Below are 16,615 nucleotides of genomic sequence, written 5' to 3' on the forward strand. Positions count from 1 at the left end.
GATTCAGGCGGGACATTGGATAGAAGCAAGGTCCAAAGCCTAGAAAGTACTGTATTTTGAGGATGATAAGACGCACCCCAAAATTTGTCTATCAGTTTTTGGAAAAATAAAATGTTTTGGACGATTTCAAAATATGTCATCTTTTACATGTACACTATGTTACAGCACTCTGATTATTGTGTATTTTATTAGTGTTCACATTTAATTGGTGAAAGATATGTAATGTTTTTATTTTATAAAAATTGATGAGTGTATATTGATATATTTTACTGTTTGTTAACTTTAAGCTAAATAAAAAATACTACTCGACAATATCCACATTATTTTACGACTGTATGGTGTTTAGGAACTGTCCCTGGTGATGGAGATTGGCAGCGGGGTAGTGGGGGCAGGCTGGCTGCAGGAGGCGGACGCGGAGGGAGCGGGGCGGTATGCAGCCAAGGTGGCCGCACGCTGCGTACTGTCTCGCCTCGCTCCGCCCTCACCCTACCTGGCGCGGCCCTTGCTGGCCAGCCAGTACTACCGTCTGCTGCAGGACCTGGGAGCGCGAACGGTAAACTCCAATCACCGGATTTATTTTCTTCTTTTTTTTTCTTTTTTCACCTTGAAACCACGATGATCGGTATGAGCAAGAAGACATGTTGGCATAATCAAAACAAATTTTTAGGCGTTTCATACCTCAAAAAAATTCATTCTGAAGCTGAAGTTTAGCTCACTGTATATTAATGTCACTAGATCTGCTCCCTGGAGGAGGAGTACTTCAACGCTGCAGTGGCGTCCATCGGGGAGGGGATGGAGAGCGGGAGTGGCGCGGGACCCGTGTGCGAGCTGCTTGGTGAGATGGCCTCCCTGGCCAGTGAGGGAGCGCCCCCGGGTGGCCGCCTCATGCAAGCCCTGCACTCCCTTACAGAGAGGTATAGTATATGCCACAATTTCTAGATCCCAACAAATCTACGAACTTACCTAAACTCCAAACTGGCAGGAACACATTATCATCATTGGCTCTATAGCCCGTAGTGGGGCTTGGCCTCTTCCAACATTCATCGCCATCTTCCTCTATCCTGCCATGTACTTCTCCAGTCCTGATGCCTATAGCATACACATGCCTCTGCATTTCATTCAACGTCTAGCAATGCTACATTATCCCGTGGCTTTATGTGAAGTATCTTATTTGGCACTCTCTTTTCACTAGCGAAGAACATTTTGAAATACTTAAACCACAGAAAGTGATCTTGCACTTAATCTTGATAATTTGACTTTAGCTTCAACCAACCTCTATAATAAATTTTCACCTAAAATTATTCAAGAAGTAAGTAATAGATACAATGCCTTCTTTAAAAAACACAAATAGTTAAAATAGTAGAGAGTGGTCTTACTACCAACATTATTAACTATCTTAAAAAGTATCCTAAAAGGTATATTAGTTAACCTCTAACAAATATAAAAAAGGTGGTCCTGTACTGTTATATTTCATGTTCCTGGACTGGCACCCGAGGAGTAAAGCTGATCACTTTACCTACATGTAACAGATAACCAATATGCCCTGCATTTAGTGTGCAGTGCCCTACGCACCATTGGGTTCAGACAGGGGGGGTGATGATAGAATTATTACAAAAGTTTAAAAAATAAAATTAAGTGTCTCAATAAAAATGTTCACATCACTATCAACTATGAACCGTCAAAGTAAATGGTTTTTAATTGAAGCGATTATTATAATTGCAGGTTACTGAGCCTGAGTGTCAGCGGTGCTCTGCAGGAAGTTTCGCGGCCCGTGTCCTCCGCCGTATACAACCTCCTGTCCGCTCAGCCCGAGCTACGCTCCGGACTGCCAGCCGCGCTGGCGCAGCACAGCTTCGATGGCCAGAGACAGGACAGCCTCCGCTTCAGGGACGACTTCGACAAGTTCATAGCCGAGATGCAAACAGCCGCCTAATCTGACTCCCATTTCTCTCATCTGCAAAATCTCATCCTCAAAAGTATGTTCGAGTTTGTTTTGAAGTACAAATTAGCCGATGTATATCTATTCGTAATTTAAAATTTTTGTCAATATTTTGAGTATGTCCAAATGTTTGTAGACAGGCTGGATTTCACTCCCTTAAGATCTAAATCTATTGCAACAGAGAGGGAAAACATTTTTGTGAAGTGAATGTGGAAGTCTAGGCATTTACAGGACTTATTACCAGTCGTTGGTTTGTTTATGTGGCCACTTTACACATTGTAACATTTACCATTCTGCCCATGTTTAAACATCCGTATTTCCTCAATTCTTCCATCTGTTGACTTTTGTGAAGTAAAATAGCCGAAACCTTTATCGGTGCGGGTGATATTCTTCTGGCTGAATTATTTCACCAAAATGGCAACGCCTGAAAATTCATTTGTTTAAACATGGGCAGAATGTGTAAATGTACACAGTTTGTAAAGTCATAACTCGTGTAAATGGACTCGACTCGACTTCCATATGCCTTATTAAAAATGTTTTCCCACTCAGTTGAATAAATTTAGATTTAAATTTTTGACTCGGAATGATTCCAAAAATTATTTAATTCCAAATTGTACAAAGACTGCGGCCCTTTTTTAAAATAAATATTCCGTTATGCTATATATATATATATATATATATATGAATGACTTTTTTGGTAACATGAAATGTTAGTTGTATTTTTAAAATCCTTTCAATGTGTTGAATTTTAAGATGTCTTATTAATGTTTATGCGTTGATTACTTTTACTTACCCATATTTTTGCGCCGATATATTTACCTCTTTTTCAGCTATCTGAGATGACTGCAAATAAATTTTTGTCCAATTTTCTGTAGTATTTTCAGTTGCATGTTAAATATTAACATTTTAGAGAGTAACATTATTTATTCTTATACTTGTAAACCAATAACTCAAATACACCCCTACGAACTACTCTGAAAATGAGTTTTTATAGTGATTTTGAATCATTTTTGCTTCCACTTGTAGCAATTGAATTTGAATTTTAGTTGCGATGTTATTAATATTTCGTTTCATATGAATCTGTATGAATTTTATCATATTTCCATGCATAAAGCCCCTGGTTTTTAAACCGCTTTTGTTTTTTAATGTTGTACATATTATAATGTTTTACTGGACAGACATCAGGTGTACATATTTTCATTAATAATATTTTCAAGAAAACACTAATGCAGTACCCTTTGTGACATTAGGTATAAATATATTTTTAAAAGTATAAATATTACATATAAAGGCCTAATTCCATGATATGTACATACAATTGTTTTGATAATTTAATTAATTTCAAGATATAGGAACATTATGTTCAAACATTGGATTATAACTGAATGAAAAATCAGTATACGTGCTTGCCTATTAAATTGCTATTTTATATAGAAAAATTAAACATTTTTTGTGGGAAAATTATATATTGAATCAATTAAAACATTGTCCTATATTACTCGTATCTATACAGTTTTGACATTTTAATGGCAGTTGATTAATGTCTTTACCGTAAGTCACCAAATGCTATGAAGGCATTTTTCTGACTCTTTGGAGTAAAAAAATTTCCGTGTAAAAAGTTTGCAGAATTGAAAAAAAAAATGGTAATCAATTGAAGCAAGATTCCTAGGGTGTTGTGTGAAGCAGCAGCGGCGATGAGCGATTGACCAGCTTTGCTTGTTTTATGCGAGCTTCTCCACCATTGCCTGCAGTTCTTGACAATATGCGTCTGCAGTTACAGTTGAGCCAGATCTTTATGAAGCTGTGATATATATATATCTTTATGATAATGCCAACACAGGACCGTCATACTGTTACCATAGACACCTTTTGGGTGATTTTTCATTTTGGGCTTTGTTTGGCTGGAGCCCCTTTATATGACCACTGCGATGACCGATTGTGGTTGTCATACAAGATCCATTTCTCATCGCATGTTATAATCCAATAAAAAATTCCCCCACTATTTTGTCTACGTCATGTTAGTACCGCAACGGAACTCGTAATTATGTATCTTCTAAAAAACTTATCCATTAAATTCATGAAAATATCCGAGTAATAACAAATGATTATCTGGTTTTGAAAAATAAAAAAAAACATAAACACCTTTAAAGTAAAATATATTTGAATTAGGAAGTCCTACACAAATGAAAATTAACCACATTCTAGTCGTTCGGTTTGTATAAACTGCAATTCTATAGGTAATCATCACCTAATAACACAGATAATCTGTCCCACTATGTTTTTTTTTTTTTACTCGATAATCAAATACTTTTATTGATAATTCCGAAATATAGTAAAGTATTTCTTTCTACATTTGTACTTAATGTTTTCATAACATTAGGCATTCTAGCAGATTTTCAGTGCAAAAAATACTTGACACCAAATGGCTGTGATAAGTGAAGATAACTTTCTTGGAGAAATGTAGTTTTTTTTGCAGTCAAAATTGATATTATCGAGATTATTATTTGCTTTGACTAAGCTTATTTCCTTAGTACATATGTTAGTTTTTTTAAAACTCTTTCATTTAACTTCTTTGACTTTACCAATAACTTACCTACATTAAGTAAGTCATACCCTTAAGAAAGGTCTTACACATATGTATCTTTAGTTAAATGTTTAGATCAAATACAATAATGTATTTTGTTGATGTAAAAAGTAATTGTATTTTATTCATGAAATATTTTATTTGTTTCAACAGTTTTAATTAACTGAGCGTATTTGTGTTTTTCTCAGTACTTTTATCATTTGATTTTCCTTGACACTTTTAAAAGCATGATCATGTAATGTTATTTTAGTTCCTAATATTTGACTTTGATTCTCAATAAATTATGTATAAATTTTCATATAAATTTTATTTTAAGATCTAGTTATGATTTGTTTTGTAAATATATGCATATGAAACTTAATGAAATAAATATTATTTTTTATATTTATTTTTGTTTTATGATTACATGACTTTAATCAAATTTACGAAAATAAGTAGGTATCCTGTATATTTTTTAGGATAATCTTAATTCTCCTTCATACAAAGTTGTGTCTAACTGAATAAGCTACAAACATAATTAACCAGGTAGGCATGTTTATAATAAAATGTTTTACCCATGCTCAGGATTAGATCACTCTCTTTTGGTATTAATTAAATTTTATTTTAATCCTGAGAATGTAAAATAATATATTATGGAATGGTTTCAGTTTACATTAAGTATTGTCCTTATACTTCCATTTTCTATTTAAACAATCTTGAAGCTTTGGCCATCCCAATCAATTGCAAAATAAATGCACCATACAAATAATTGTTCTTCCTCGACTCTTCACGATTTTATAGTAGCTATTAATTTAGTTCAATGAAACAGCATTTTGAAATAATTTTACTGTTGTGAACTAAATGTAAGTCATAAATGCCTTTAAAATGATTTTCTCTTTCTTTAGATTCAAATATTATGTTTTTCAAAAAATTATTAAATTATAATCACAAATGAAATTTTAAACAGAGATTCTTTGTGCAAAGGTAATTTTCTAAACTAAAAGAAATATACAAATTACATGTATTTTATGTCTTTTCAACATCCAAGTTGAATAAAACACTAACTAGATGTGTTTGGTGTTTTGATTTAATGTAGTATGTATGTCCGTGTGTAATTTAAAAATCCTCTTTTTGTAATACAATAAAAAAATTATGGCACAGGTGAGAAATGTAAAACTTTTTTATATTTGATTAGATTTTTCTTTTCTATTTTTAAATTTTCACCAAAATCAAATCACTACTTCATTAAACAGTAAATAATTTTATATTTTAACTAATCGGCCCTGTAGCTAGGTGAAATTGACTGGAATTTTATATTAAGATAATTAAAAAACTAAAATGACATACTTTCTCATTTTCTGTTATTAATTAATGCACATTACCTGTACAAATATGCTTACATTTTTATAACTTTCTACATTTTCGTAGGCTGGAAATATTTACACAGACTCCATATCAGCATGCGAATAGTCACTTCTCTCTAAGCTAAACATCTACGATACTTTTCTAATCGTGCGGTGTGTATTAATGAATCCAACACTGTGCGCTAAAACATAAATGCTCCAAATATAACTTTACTGTTATCATAATATTTATAAAAAAGGGAGGAAATTTTAAATGTTAATAATTTAAAACAAAATAAGATAATACACATTTTATTTAATAAAAAACAAAAACAGCTTCTTTAAACAATTTTCTAACTAAAATTAATTTTTGCTAATAGATATCAAGTAACATTTCAGTATTGTTATATCTTAAGTTCTAAAATGAATAATATTCATATGATGTATTATGTAATTTTATAATTAAGAATAAGTATGTAAATGCACTTTTTTAAACTTAATGTTCGTGGATAATCATAACGTTTGCATTAATATCAATCAACGAAGTGTGCAAATGACTAACTTCCCCACTCGGAATCACGATTCATATTTGCCTTCTTCGAGACTAGTCAATATTGATTAATAACTGTAAATCCTTCGAGCTTATGGCACTTAAAAACAATGTTAACATAACAATCAAGAAATAAATCCTCCTAAGTAATTCGGGCACTGGTCGTGTCATACTTCGGAAGGTACGTAATATATTTAGAAATATAAGTACTGCATATTTGTAAATTCAAAATTGTAATCTTTAATTGATAAAAACAATATTAGTTTAATGGCACTTTTCTTCTGAATGTACACTCTTTTCCATATGCATCATTCTCAATTTTCATAATATAAAATATTGTCCACTAATATATGGAAATACAAGCACTTTTTCAAACATTATTATTTCTTAATTAAAAGTTACCCTCCGTAATCATGTATTAGTTACTTTAAATGCAGTATTCAAAAGTGGGTTCAAGATTTTGGGAGTACCCACAAATATTAATATTAAATACATATATTTACACACAAAACACCCTGAACCCTGTTATCGATCCCACTGTGAATGACTCCTCATACATATTATGCAAACTTTAGGCACTTGTAAATTTTCTACCGAACTGAAAACGCCTACACACATATCATTTGGAATCCATGCCTTAATATATAGATTTTATATTCTCTTATAAACATTAGCTTTTATAATGTGATGTTTAAATTATATAAGTATCATATTCTACATGTTTAATGGATCTCAGCTGTGTGCTTTTCATTTATTAATCTCAAACAGCTGTTGATATTTTACATTATAAAAACAGTGAAACCAAACATACGATTTATTTGTGTCTCCTATTCCTTTCTTGTTTGTAACTAAAATATAATAGCATAAATGTGTATAATAAACTCTAATAAACAAAAATTGTTTACCTAAATATTTTACTCAACCTAATCTCCATAATTCGTTTATTGGGGCGGTACAATTCGTATCACTGAATTTAAATAAATATTTGCAAAAAAGTGTCAAATAAACTTAAAAATAATACATTTTTATAATGAATATTAGAAGCACGCTTTGTGATATACTATTGAAATGTGTCAATTATATTAAGATATTGTTGAAAACCACTGAAAAACCTTTACTAGTCTTAAAACTCAGCCTCTCTTTAAATATGTTTTTACTATATTAATTTGTTTCTTACTCTTAAAACATACTCGCACCGAATGGATGAATATTGTCGTTTAGGTACCTACTTGCAAATATATTGGGAATTTTTTTTTTTTTTAAATTATAAATTGTGTTTCGAAATCAGTAGGTAGTAGTTAAGTCATTCAAGTAATTGAAAAAAGGTTTAATACAAATGTACGCATATACCTATTTATAATATAAATTATGATTGCGTTCACTAAACTTAAAACATTAAATACATTAGGTACATTTTCTAAGGCCACATCTATTTAGTACTAAGGTGATGTATGTGTATGTATATACATAAAAATAAGTAAAAAGTTTAAATATATATTTTTGTCAAATAAATAATAAAAAAAAAGAGCAAAGTTCAGCTTCTGTAAGAAAATGAAGACTAATGGCCAGTGGCGTATATAATTATATTTGTAAATGTGGAAGCTTAGATTTAATAAATAATTATTACCATTTAAAACAACGTTTAGCAACCTTTTAACTTTATGAAATGTTTTTTTTCACTAACTTTTAAACCCAAATATTATGAACAATATGATGTAAAACCTGGTTATTTTTTTTTTCAGATATCTGAAAAAAAATACTAACAATAAACAATAAACACTAGAAAAAATTAATACACAGCTAAAATCCAGAGTAGTTAAAGGATTTCCATATTATGTAGTTTGATTTATTTTAAGTACCTACATTTAACTAGCGGAGATATGTAAATCTGTTTCACAAAGGCTTAAAAATATTTTGCTTAAAAATTGATACGTATAAGGGGTAGGTCCAAAAATTTACAGAATGGAAGGGTTACTAATTAGGGATAAAGGTAGGGATTCTAATATACATGAGTACTTAAATAGTGTGACTCATCACTAATATATATTAGGAGTCATATAAATAGTGAGTTATTAGTTTCCAAGTTACACGGACTAAGTGAGTCAGTCCGGAAAAAATACTGAGTATTGATAAAATTGAGTTTCGAGCTGTCATCAAGTTTCTCACTAAACTCAATTGAACCAAAAACACAACATTGAACCAACTATTTTATGTTGAGGCATCTAGTATGAGAAATAATAAAAATGCAGCAATCCCGAGAATGCTACACTTTTATAATTAAGTCTTTGTCGATATTGATTTATTTTGTTTATATATACCTGCGCACTGCTAGAACCCCCGTTGAAAATCATAATGGTATTATATTTTGATTTTTAATTTACCAATATTTTTATAAAGTAACATATTCTCTAACATACTTTCCTCACTAAAATATACAAACCATACCTATTTTTTCAGTTTTTTTTGTGTTAAATTTCTAGTTTATATAATTCAAAGTTTGTAAAAAAAAAATATCCATAAGTAGAAAACTATAAATGTCTTATAAAACTGTTAAATAATATGTAGATATTTTCTGTAATGCTGTTGTTTTCTCAAACTAAAAAATAAAAAAAATACATTCATGATAGAAAAGCTGATGCAGTATACGCATATATAGCAGTATATTGTCCCAGTAAAACCATGATTTACAAATTGTCTAGTCTTTACAAAGATGGTAGAGTCAATTGAAGAAGACTCCTGCTCTGGATGTCCTGTTGAGCCCTCTTCATCAAATTTAATTTTTTAAAAAATAATTCGTATATTAGTGTATGCCCATTTCAAGAAAAAGCAGCTAGCAGAAATAGTAGGAATATCATCTACATGTGTTAAGAGAATCCTACATCATCAAGTCGAACGTCACTGCGAGATGGATGCCGAAAATGCTTACGCCGCTTCAAAAGATTTAGTGCGTCGAGAGTCCCTGTGACTTCTTAGACCTCTGCCGAGACAACAAGGTAGTGTTTTGAATCGGTTTTTGACCGGAGATGAAACGTGGACTCATCATTATGAACCTGAATCAAAATAAGATTCCATGCAGTGGTGTAAAAGGGGCACACCATCCCTGGAAGTTCATGCTATCGTAATCGGCCGGAAAGGTCATAGCTAAATTTTTTGAGCATAATTCCTTCATTCTGTGAATTTTTGGATCTGCGCTCGTATTAACGGATATTGAGTAATATCTACATAAAAACCCAAAAAATGTTATGCCACGGAAAATATTAGGTTTTTCTCTCTTTCGTGAATCAGATTTTTTCTCAAATGTAATTTTCATCTCCATGAGGTCAGTATTTTACACAATGAGTAAAAAATATGAAACGCCATGTTCCTATTTACAGCAAACTTATACATTATGAATTGTATTTCACTTCTGTCGAGAGATGTTCATCAATTCTATATAATATCACAGTTTCTTTTACGTGAACAATGATGTATTATGCAATTTTATAAAACCACGTCCATATTTTCTGCATTTAATTATAATGGTATTTTATTTATTCAGATAATTCACATCTTTTACGTTTTTATTTTCTTTTAAATATCTGAAATTAGAAAAAAAACATTTAATAATAAAATTTTATACAACATGATACCATAATATATACATAAATATGCAGGTACACAACATGAGTCTATTGCAGGCGAAGTGAACGAATATTTTAAAGGTGAAGTAAACTCATTGCTCATTGCTTATATGTATTACATTAATCAGTATTATCCAAAAACCTTTTTACCTGGTTCTTTGCATACAAACAGTATATTATTACGGGAGTAAAAAAATATTCTCACATCTCACAACATCTTCGAGATGTGCACTGGTTAAAAAGCCCAGAGAGAATAAAATACAAGCTTTGCTGGACAGTATTCAAATCCCTTCATGAAATGGCTCCAAAATACCTATCGGACCTTTGTATTAGGGAAAATACATGTCAAAGAAAATCTACTCTTAAGTCAGCATTTGATTCAGGAAGAGGAAAACTTGTCGAAATCCGGCGCTCCCCAAACACTAGATTTGGAGATCGTACTTTTGCCGCCGCCGGCCCCTCTGCCTGGAACCAATTGCCTTCAAACTTACGAATCATCGACCGTCCCAGTCAGTTCAGATCCCAACTAAAATCCCACTTCTTTAGACTATCATACCCTCAATTTTAAATCTGGAAATATAATATATCACTTTAGTTTAGTTAGAATGTAAGTTTAGGCATACAATTGTAAAGCGCCCTTGAGGTGATTTTTTACAAAAATGGCGCTATATAAATCAGCCAAATATTATTATTATTATTAAAAACAAAAAAGTTAGGCACAAAGCTCAGAGTTGAAACTTTGAATTCAAAAGTTTGATCATTTTGTCAGTTTGTTCACTTCACCTGCAATGGGGTTATATTCTCAATTTTCTTAACATTTGAAATGTACATACATTCAATATTTTGATGATCCATTCAAATAGGGGTAAATCATATCTTAAAATTAAACAGGACTGGGAAAAAATATATGTTTATACAATACTAAAAGCCAAAAAAATGGTATATTAGTGATGGTTACAGTTTAGAAACAAATTAATGAAATAATGGATATTAATGACAGTAGAAACTTTGCACTCAAATGCCGCCGCGTTACTCGAATGCCGCTGCTATGGAGGCATGAAAATATTTTCTTATTTCTCAATATTTTTAATATATAGGGTTTTTCAGTTTGTCTTAAGCTCGTCAATGGTCCAAGGCTTGCTGGCGTATACTTTGTTTTTTCAAATAACCCCACAAAAAGATGTCCGGAGGGGTAAAATCTGGAGATCTGGGTGGCCAGTCAATGTCATATTTTTTTTACATCACGCGTCCAGGGAATTATTGTTGCAGAAACTGCATTGTTTGCTCTGCAGTGTGGCATGGCGCACCATCTTGTTCAAACCAGTAACCGTCCAGACCTTTTTCACACATTTCTGGGCAGGTATAATGAGCCAACATCCACCAATATCGATTCACGTTTCGCCTTCTCTGATAAAAATGGCCCAATTATGGTTTTGGCGCAAACGCTGGCCCAAAAAGTAACTTTTAGGCCATGCAATGGTGTTTCATGGATCTCGTGTAGATTCTCCATTCCCCAAATAGGAAATTTTGCTTGTTTCGAATGTTGAATGATGAATTGTTTGAAGGACTTCATCAAAATTTGCTTCCAATAATCAGGTTCAGTGTCAGCCATTCGAGTGATTGTTTGGTAGTATTTCAAGCGACGTGGACGATCTGTCAGCAATATTCATTGAGTTAATTGCACTTTACACAGAAACAAATGCAAATCATCCTTCAAAATGCTCCGCAAAGTGGTTCCACTGATGCCAAAATGCTGACCGCGGTGACAATACGACACATGTGGGTTTTCGGCAACACTCTTTCTTACCGCTTCAACCAGTTCATTGGAACGTCTTGAGCGTTGATGAACAGCATGTGGACAATCTCCCACTGTCCCGTGCTCGAGAAAATTTGACACCAAAGGGCGAATAATGTTGTCAGACGGTGTTTGTTGGCCACGATATGCACCTTGAGTTAACACAACTGAACAACTATTTTCAATGTTTAGCGTCACACGATCCATGGTTAAAATTGTACTGAATTGACGTTTAAAAAGGGGCGAGTTTATTTTATAAATACTGGTATCCCTAAGTGCGTCTCTATTTTTTTCTGCTTATATTGATAGTCGCATTGCATTACACAGAAAAGTATTTTTTTTAGTTTGGCAGCTGGATTATGGCTAGTTTGTTTGTTTTGAAGAGAAATTCTTGTCATCGTTCTAAATGATATTTCAAGAAAGTTTTATTTATTATAAATTAAACTAATTTGAATAAACATTTATAGTAAGATAATAACATATATTTTTTGAATTTGTGGATTTATTATCAGTTTGAGAGCGAACGTTTATTAAAAGTGAGTGTTAAATAGTTTTAAAATAAAAAAAACTAAAAAAAAATTATATATAAAAAAATTCAAATGATTTCTTTAGTACCTACATAAATATAGAACACAAAATATTTTTTATGTACAAAATAATTGAAACCTGAAAGGGTTAAACAAGAGATTTACCAATGTTTGCTGGTAAGTCATATAACTTTACTGTTTGATATATCTAGAATATTTGTATAATTTTTCTAAAATGTTGCTTTTTTATTTATTATATATACGGCCTAAGCCAATTACAACAGTTGCACGAAGAAACATAAATGCAAGAAACTGAACAAAAAGAACATAAAACTATTTAGCAAAGACAAACAAGGGCAAAACAATAATTGTATACAATATATTAAAAAAAACGAAAGACCTAAAACTTTGAGCTAAACCATGCCAATCCAACTTCATCCAACTTCATCGCCTTTTGTCGGTTACTGTGTTAATTTCATGTTAATGCCAATTTTAGTGTTAATTTAATGGTATTGTGTTAATTTTATTTGAATAATCTATTTTGGGGAATAGTTGAAGACAAATGTTGGTAAATCTCTTACTGTCTCTTGTAGTAGGAGTCCAGGCCTTTTTCAACTTAATTATCGAGTGTTCTTACATACTATGTTAACTAAGAAATAAACAAACACAACTACAGATATCACAGAATTAAAGTTAATATCAAGTTACATACATTATATTATTTTTGTTATAATTGTTAACCAATCATGAAAAAAAAACTGTGTATTTAAAATACACATTATTTGCATAGATTAGAATTAGTCACAATAGGGTGGGTATCTACAATTAGTATCACAATAAGTTATTAGTTATATAAGTACTTAATAATTATGAGATTATTTGTTTTGTTAGGTACATCAAATGCTAAACAAATATATAGGCAGTGGATTGTGGACGTGAAGTCTTTCTTTTTTTAACTTAATTAAAATTAACTTCTAAGACTTTACCTACTACACACTGAGATAATGGTGATTAGCTTTTATAAATGAATTTGTTTATAAAAAAAAGTACAAGTTGCTTGAAATAAAACTTCAATCTAAATTGTAATATTTGACCACTAATGTTAAGAAAATTTAAAAAGTGATGCTGACTAAAACTGAGATCTAAATCTAAGCCTTATATAATGGAGGATCTTACACACAGGTAAATCGTATTGTGTACAAACTATTGTGAAAAAGGTGTTGTTTTTAATTTGAAAACACAGAATACACAAAGTAGGCGTGCATGAGCATTACTTGCGTATTTATAGTAGGTTTATTTGAATTATTTAGTTTAGAGTAAAGAAAAGATGTCCAAATGTTGTGAAAAAGTAATGAGTAACGGGGGTCTTTCACAGAATAATTTGAACTAAAGTTTTTCACTTTATATAGTGTAATCAATCAACCAAGGAGATGGTTTGGTATTTAGAACTTTGTACTCCTTTGGGAGACAGTTTGAGCTGACACTGGTGTTGGCATACAGGCCATACGGAGAGCACGTCCACGTGAGTATTAGTAGGACAAGAGTAGTATGTGGGTGGAGAGCTTTTCACGAAAGCCGGCAGTGAGGAGTGGTGGTGCAACAAGCGAGAGTGCGGTGCAATGGGCAAGCTCGGTGTTAGGAGCGCATATGGGGATCTACAACATCTACCTGGTGATGCTATCGCTGTCAATGCTTTCGACTCCCCATTGCTTGAAAAGCCTTTCGCTTTTTTGGTGCCATTCGAATCTGGAAACAAAATGTCTTTACTTATTTAAAATGTATCTAAAAATTTCAAATTGGTTTAATTTTTACAAAAATATGATTTGTTTTTTAGCATACGGTATTTGATTAAAATAATGCAAACTCACCTGATTTCCAAGCATTTGAAGGTGCAGCGAGACCATTAATAGTAGGTTTGTGATTTCCCACTACGGGATCCTTTATGTATGTCATGAGGAACATGATAGACGCTCCTACCAGAGGAGGTATCCCCGACAGCAGGAAAGGGAGCTTGTAAGACTGCGTGTGGTCGTATATGAGGCCGGCTATGGGGGGCCCCATAGTCAGGGGGACGGAGCACAGGCCCAACAGGAAGCCGATGGCTTGCGTGCCCCCTCGCTGGCCACACAGGTCAAAGGCGATGGGCCCCAGAAGGGAGATGAAGCAGCCATCAAACAGACCCATTCCGAGAGCGATGGTGATGAGGATAGCGTAGTTGGGAGCGAAAGGCAAACACATGGACAGTATTCCGATGCTGTAAAATGCTATCTGCTGCAGGACTATTCTGTTGACTTTGGGGTGGTCGGCTATGTACCCGAACAGGAGTCTGCCTATCCCGGAAGTGATCCCGATGCACATAACGGGTAAATTGCTCTTGGAGCCGAATGTTACAGCCACAAAGGAAGCCATGTGAACATAGGGAATAAAGTAGCCGAAGAGAGCGGAAGGAATGGCTATAACCCATATGACGTATCTCTTCTTTTTCCAATTATCTACGTGGATGATGGACTTGAGCGCCTTGGATAAGTTTTGTTTCTCCAGATTCTTTCTGCCGCTCTCCGCGAGGTGCGGCACCGGCTTGAAGAGGAGGGCGCACAGCATGACGAAGGCGGACATGGCGGCCATGACGCGGAGGGCGCCCTCCAGGCCCCAGACGGAGATGGAGTATTCCAGGATGAGGGGCATGACGACCGTGAACACGGAGCTGCCCGAGGTGACGATGCCGTTGACCAGACCGAGGCGGCGGCTAAAGTAGTGCCCCAAGATGGCGAGCGAGGGCGTGTAGGCTAGCGCGGCGCCGAGCCCGTACATGAAGCCGTAGGTGAAGAAGAGGGCGGGGACGGAGTGGCTGAGGAGCGAGGACAGAAGCATGCCCCCGGCGGCCAGCGCGCCTCCCAGGAGGGTGGTGAGGCGCAGCCCCAGGCGGTCCGTCAGCACTCCGGCCACGGGGGACAGCAGGAACATGCTTCCGATGGACAGGGATCCCACCAGAGCTACAACATATTTATGTAATGTATATATTCAGACAGTAGTACAAAAAAAAACAACTAGTAGGTAATTCCCGAACTAAAACATAATATTATTTATATGTTATACAATAATAACTTCTTTTTAAAAATGTTATTAATTCAGACTTTCTGATGACACTCTTAGCACTGTACTGACACCTTTAGCAAATTAAAAAAATAAAATGGTTGTGTTACGGACGAAGAAGTCCGAGGTTCGACCTCCGCACTATCATAACTTGATTCCCATTTTCTAGCACGGTTATTTAATTATAATTCGGTCCCCGCCGGGGTAACCCGTGCCGAAGACACTGTTTTTTCATATTTATTTTTATTCCTTAAAAACGTAATAGATTAAACAAAACTTATGTGCCGCATCCATAATTTTAAAACTAGTAAGTACCGTAAAAGCATACTACATGAGACTTGAATGTAATTTGAGACGAAACTTCCGCGGCACATAATATTACATGTGGTATAATTGCTACTCTGGCAGCACTGGCAGTGTCCTACCAAAGTTTTTGCTTATTAACGTATAATTGCTGTCAAGGGGAAATTTAGACAAAGTAAGTAGTATTTATTGAGAAATTGACATTGATTTTTAATTCCAACATATTTCTGAATTACATATGCCTCAAAACTGTATTTATTTTATTTATTTATTAGTTTATACATACAATGTTACAAAAATGGCACAAAAAACACTCTGGCAAATTCTGCTTGTACTAGGAGTAGGCTCAGTATATGAAGGGTCGGCAAGCCAGAAATATTAATACGCCTAATGTTGCAATCGGTTCCTATATGGGCAAATGCCTGTTCTAAGAAACCGATTTGTTGCGGCAAATATGGTTTTCGAATATGTTTCCTATAAATAAAAGCAATATTATTAGTTAAAAGACTGTAGTGATCTAAATCGATTTAATAATACGATTTTGTGAGGCACTTTTCCGTAAACAAGTGAACGCCATGTTTGACACTTTCGGCGTACCGCGAAACCGTCCAATTTTGCCCTGGATGGATATTTTGCCCAAAAAGTCGGATCTATGATCAACCTTTAAAAATTATATTTCCATTTGATTTCGGTAAATTTGGTACATTAAGGACGAAAGTAGATATATGTCACTAACTTCCCTCAAAAGCTTTAGTCACTAACTTTACTCAGTGGCTTGTCAGAACCATTCAAAGTGCGCGTGTAATTTGTTGCGGGCTAATTACGACTCTGTGAGGAATGCAGTAATGTGTTTTGACGCTGCCCGGTTGAGTTTCAATAAAA

At 33.8% G+C, this 16,615-nt stretch overlaps 2 protein-coding genes across 4 annotated transcripts in view; one reads left to right on the forward strand and one right to left on the reverse strand.

The window, feature by feature from the left end:
• Positions 1–7,208, forward strand: part of LOC148276953 (exportin-4-like) — a 26,046-nt gene extending 18,838 nt beyond the window's left edge. The window contains exons 13-15 of the mRNA XM_088233539.1: positions 347–553; positions 736–914; positions 1,723–7,208. Of these exons, the coding sequence (XP_088089665.1) occupies positions 347–553; positions 736–914; positions 1,723–1,933 (597 nt within the window). The 3' untranslated portion in view covers positions 1,934–7,208. The remainder of the gene's footprint in view (positions 1–346; positions 554–735; positions 915–1,722) is intronic.
• The window catches only part of LOC148276954 (monocarboxylate transporter 10-like), a 31,063-nt gene continuing 20,589 nt past the window's right edge, over positions 6,142–16,615 (reverse strand). For 2 of the 3 annotated variants that reach the window (XM_088233540.1, XM_088233542.1), the window contains exons 2-3: positions 14,206–15,330; positions 6,142–14,083 (exon numbers count right to left, since the gene is read on the reverse strand). In XM_088233540.1, the coding sequence (XP_088089666.1) occupies positions 13,752–14,083; positions 14,206–15,330 (1,457 nt within the window). In that variant the 3' untranslated portion in view covers positions 6,142–13,751. The remainder of the gene's footprint in view (positions 14,084–14,205; positions 15,331–16,615) is intronic. The other variant, XM_088233541.1, reaches the window with a different exon arrangement.

This window comes from Micrasema longulum, unplaced genomic scaffold (assembly GCF_059751315.1).
Source record: "Micrasema longulum isolate JH-2025_06_02 unplaced genomic scaffold, ASM5975131v1 h1tg001119l, whole genome shotgun sequence".
Taxonomy (NCBI): domain Eukaryota; kingdom Metazoa; phylum Arthropoda; class Insecta; order Trichoptera; family Brachycentridae; genus Micrasema; species Micrasema longulum.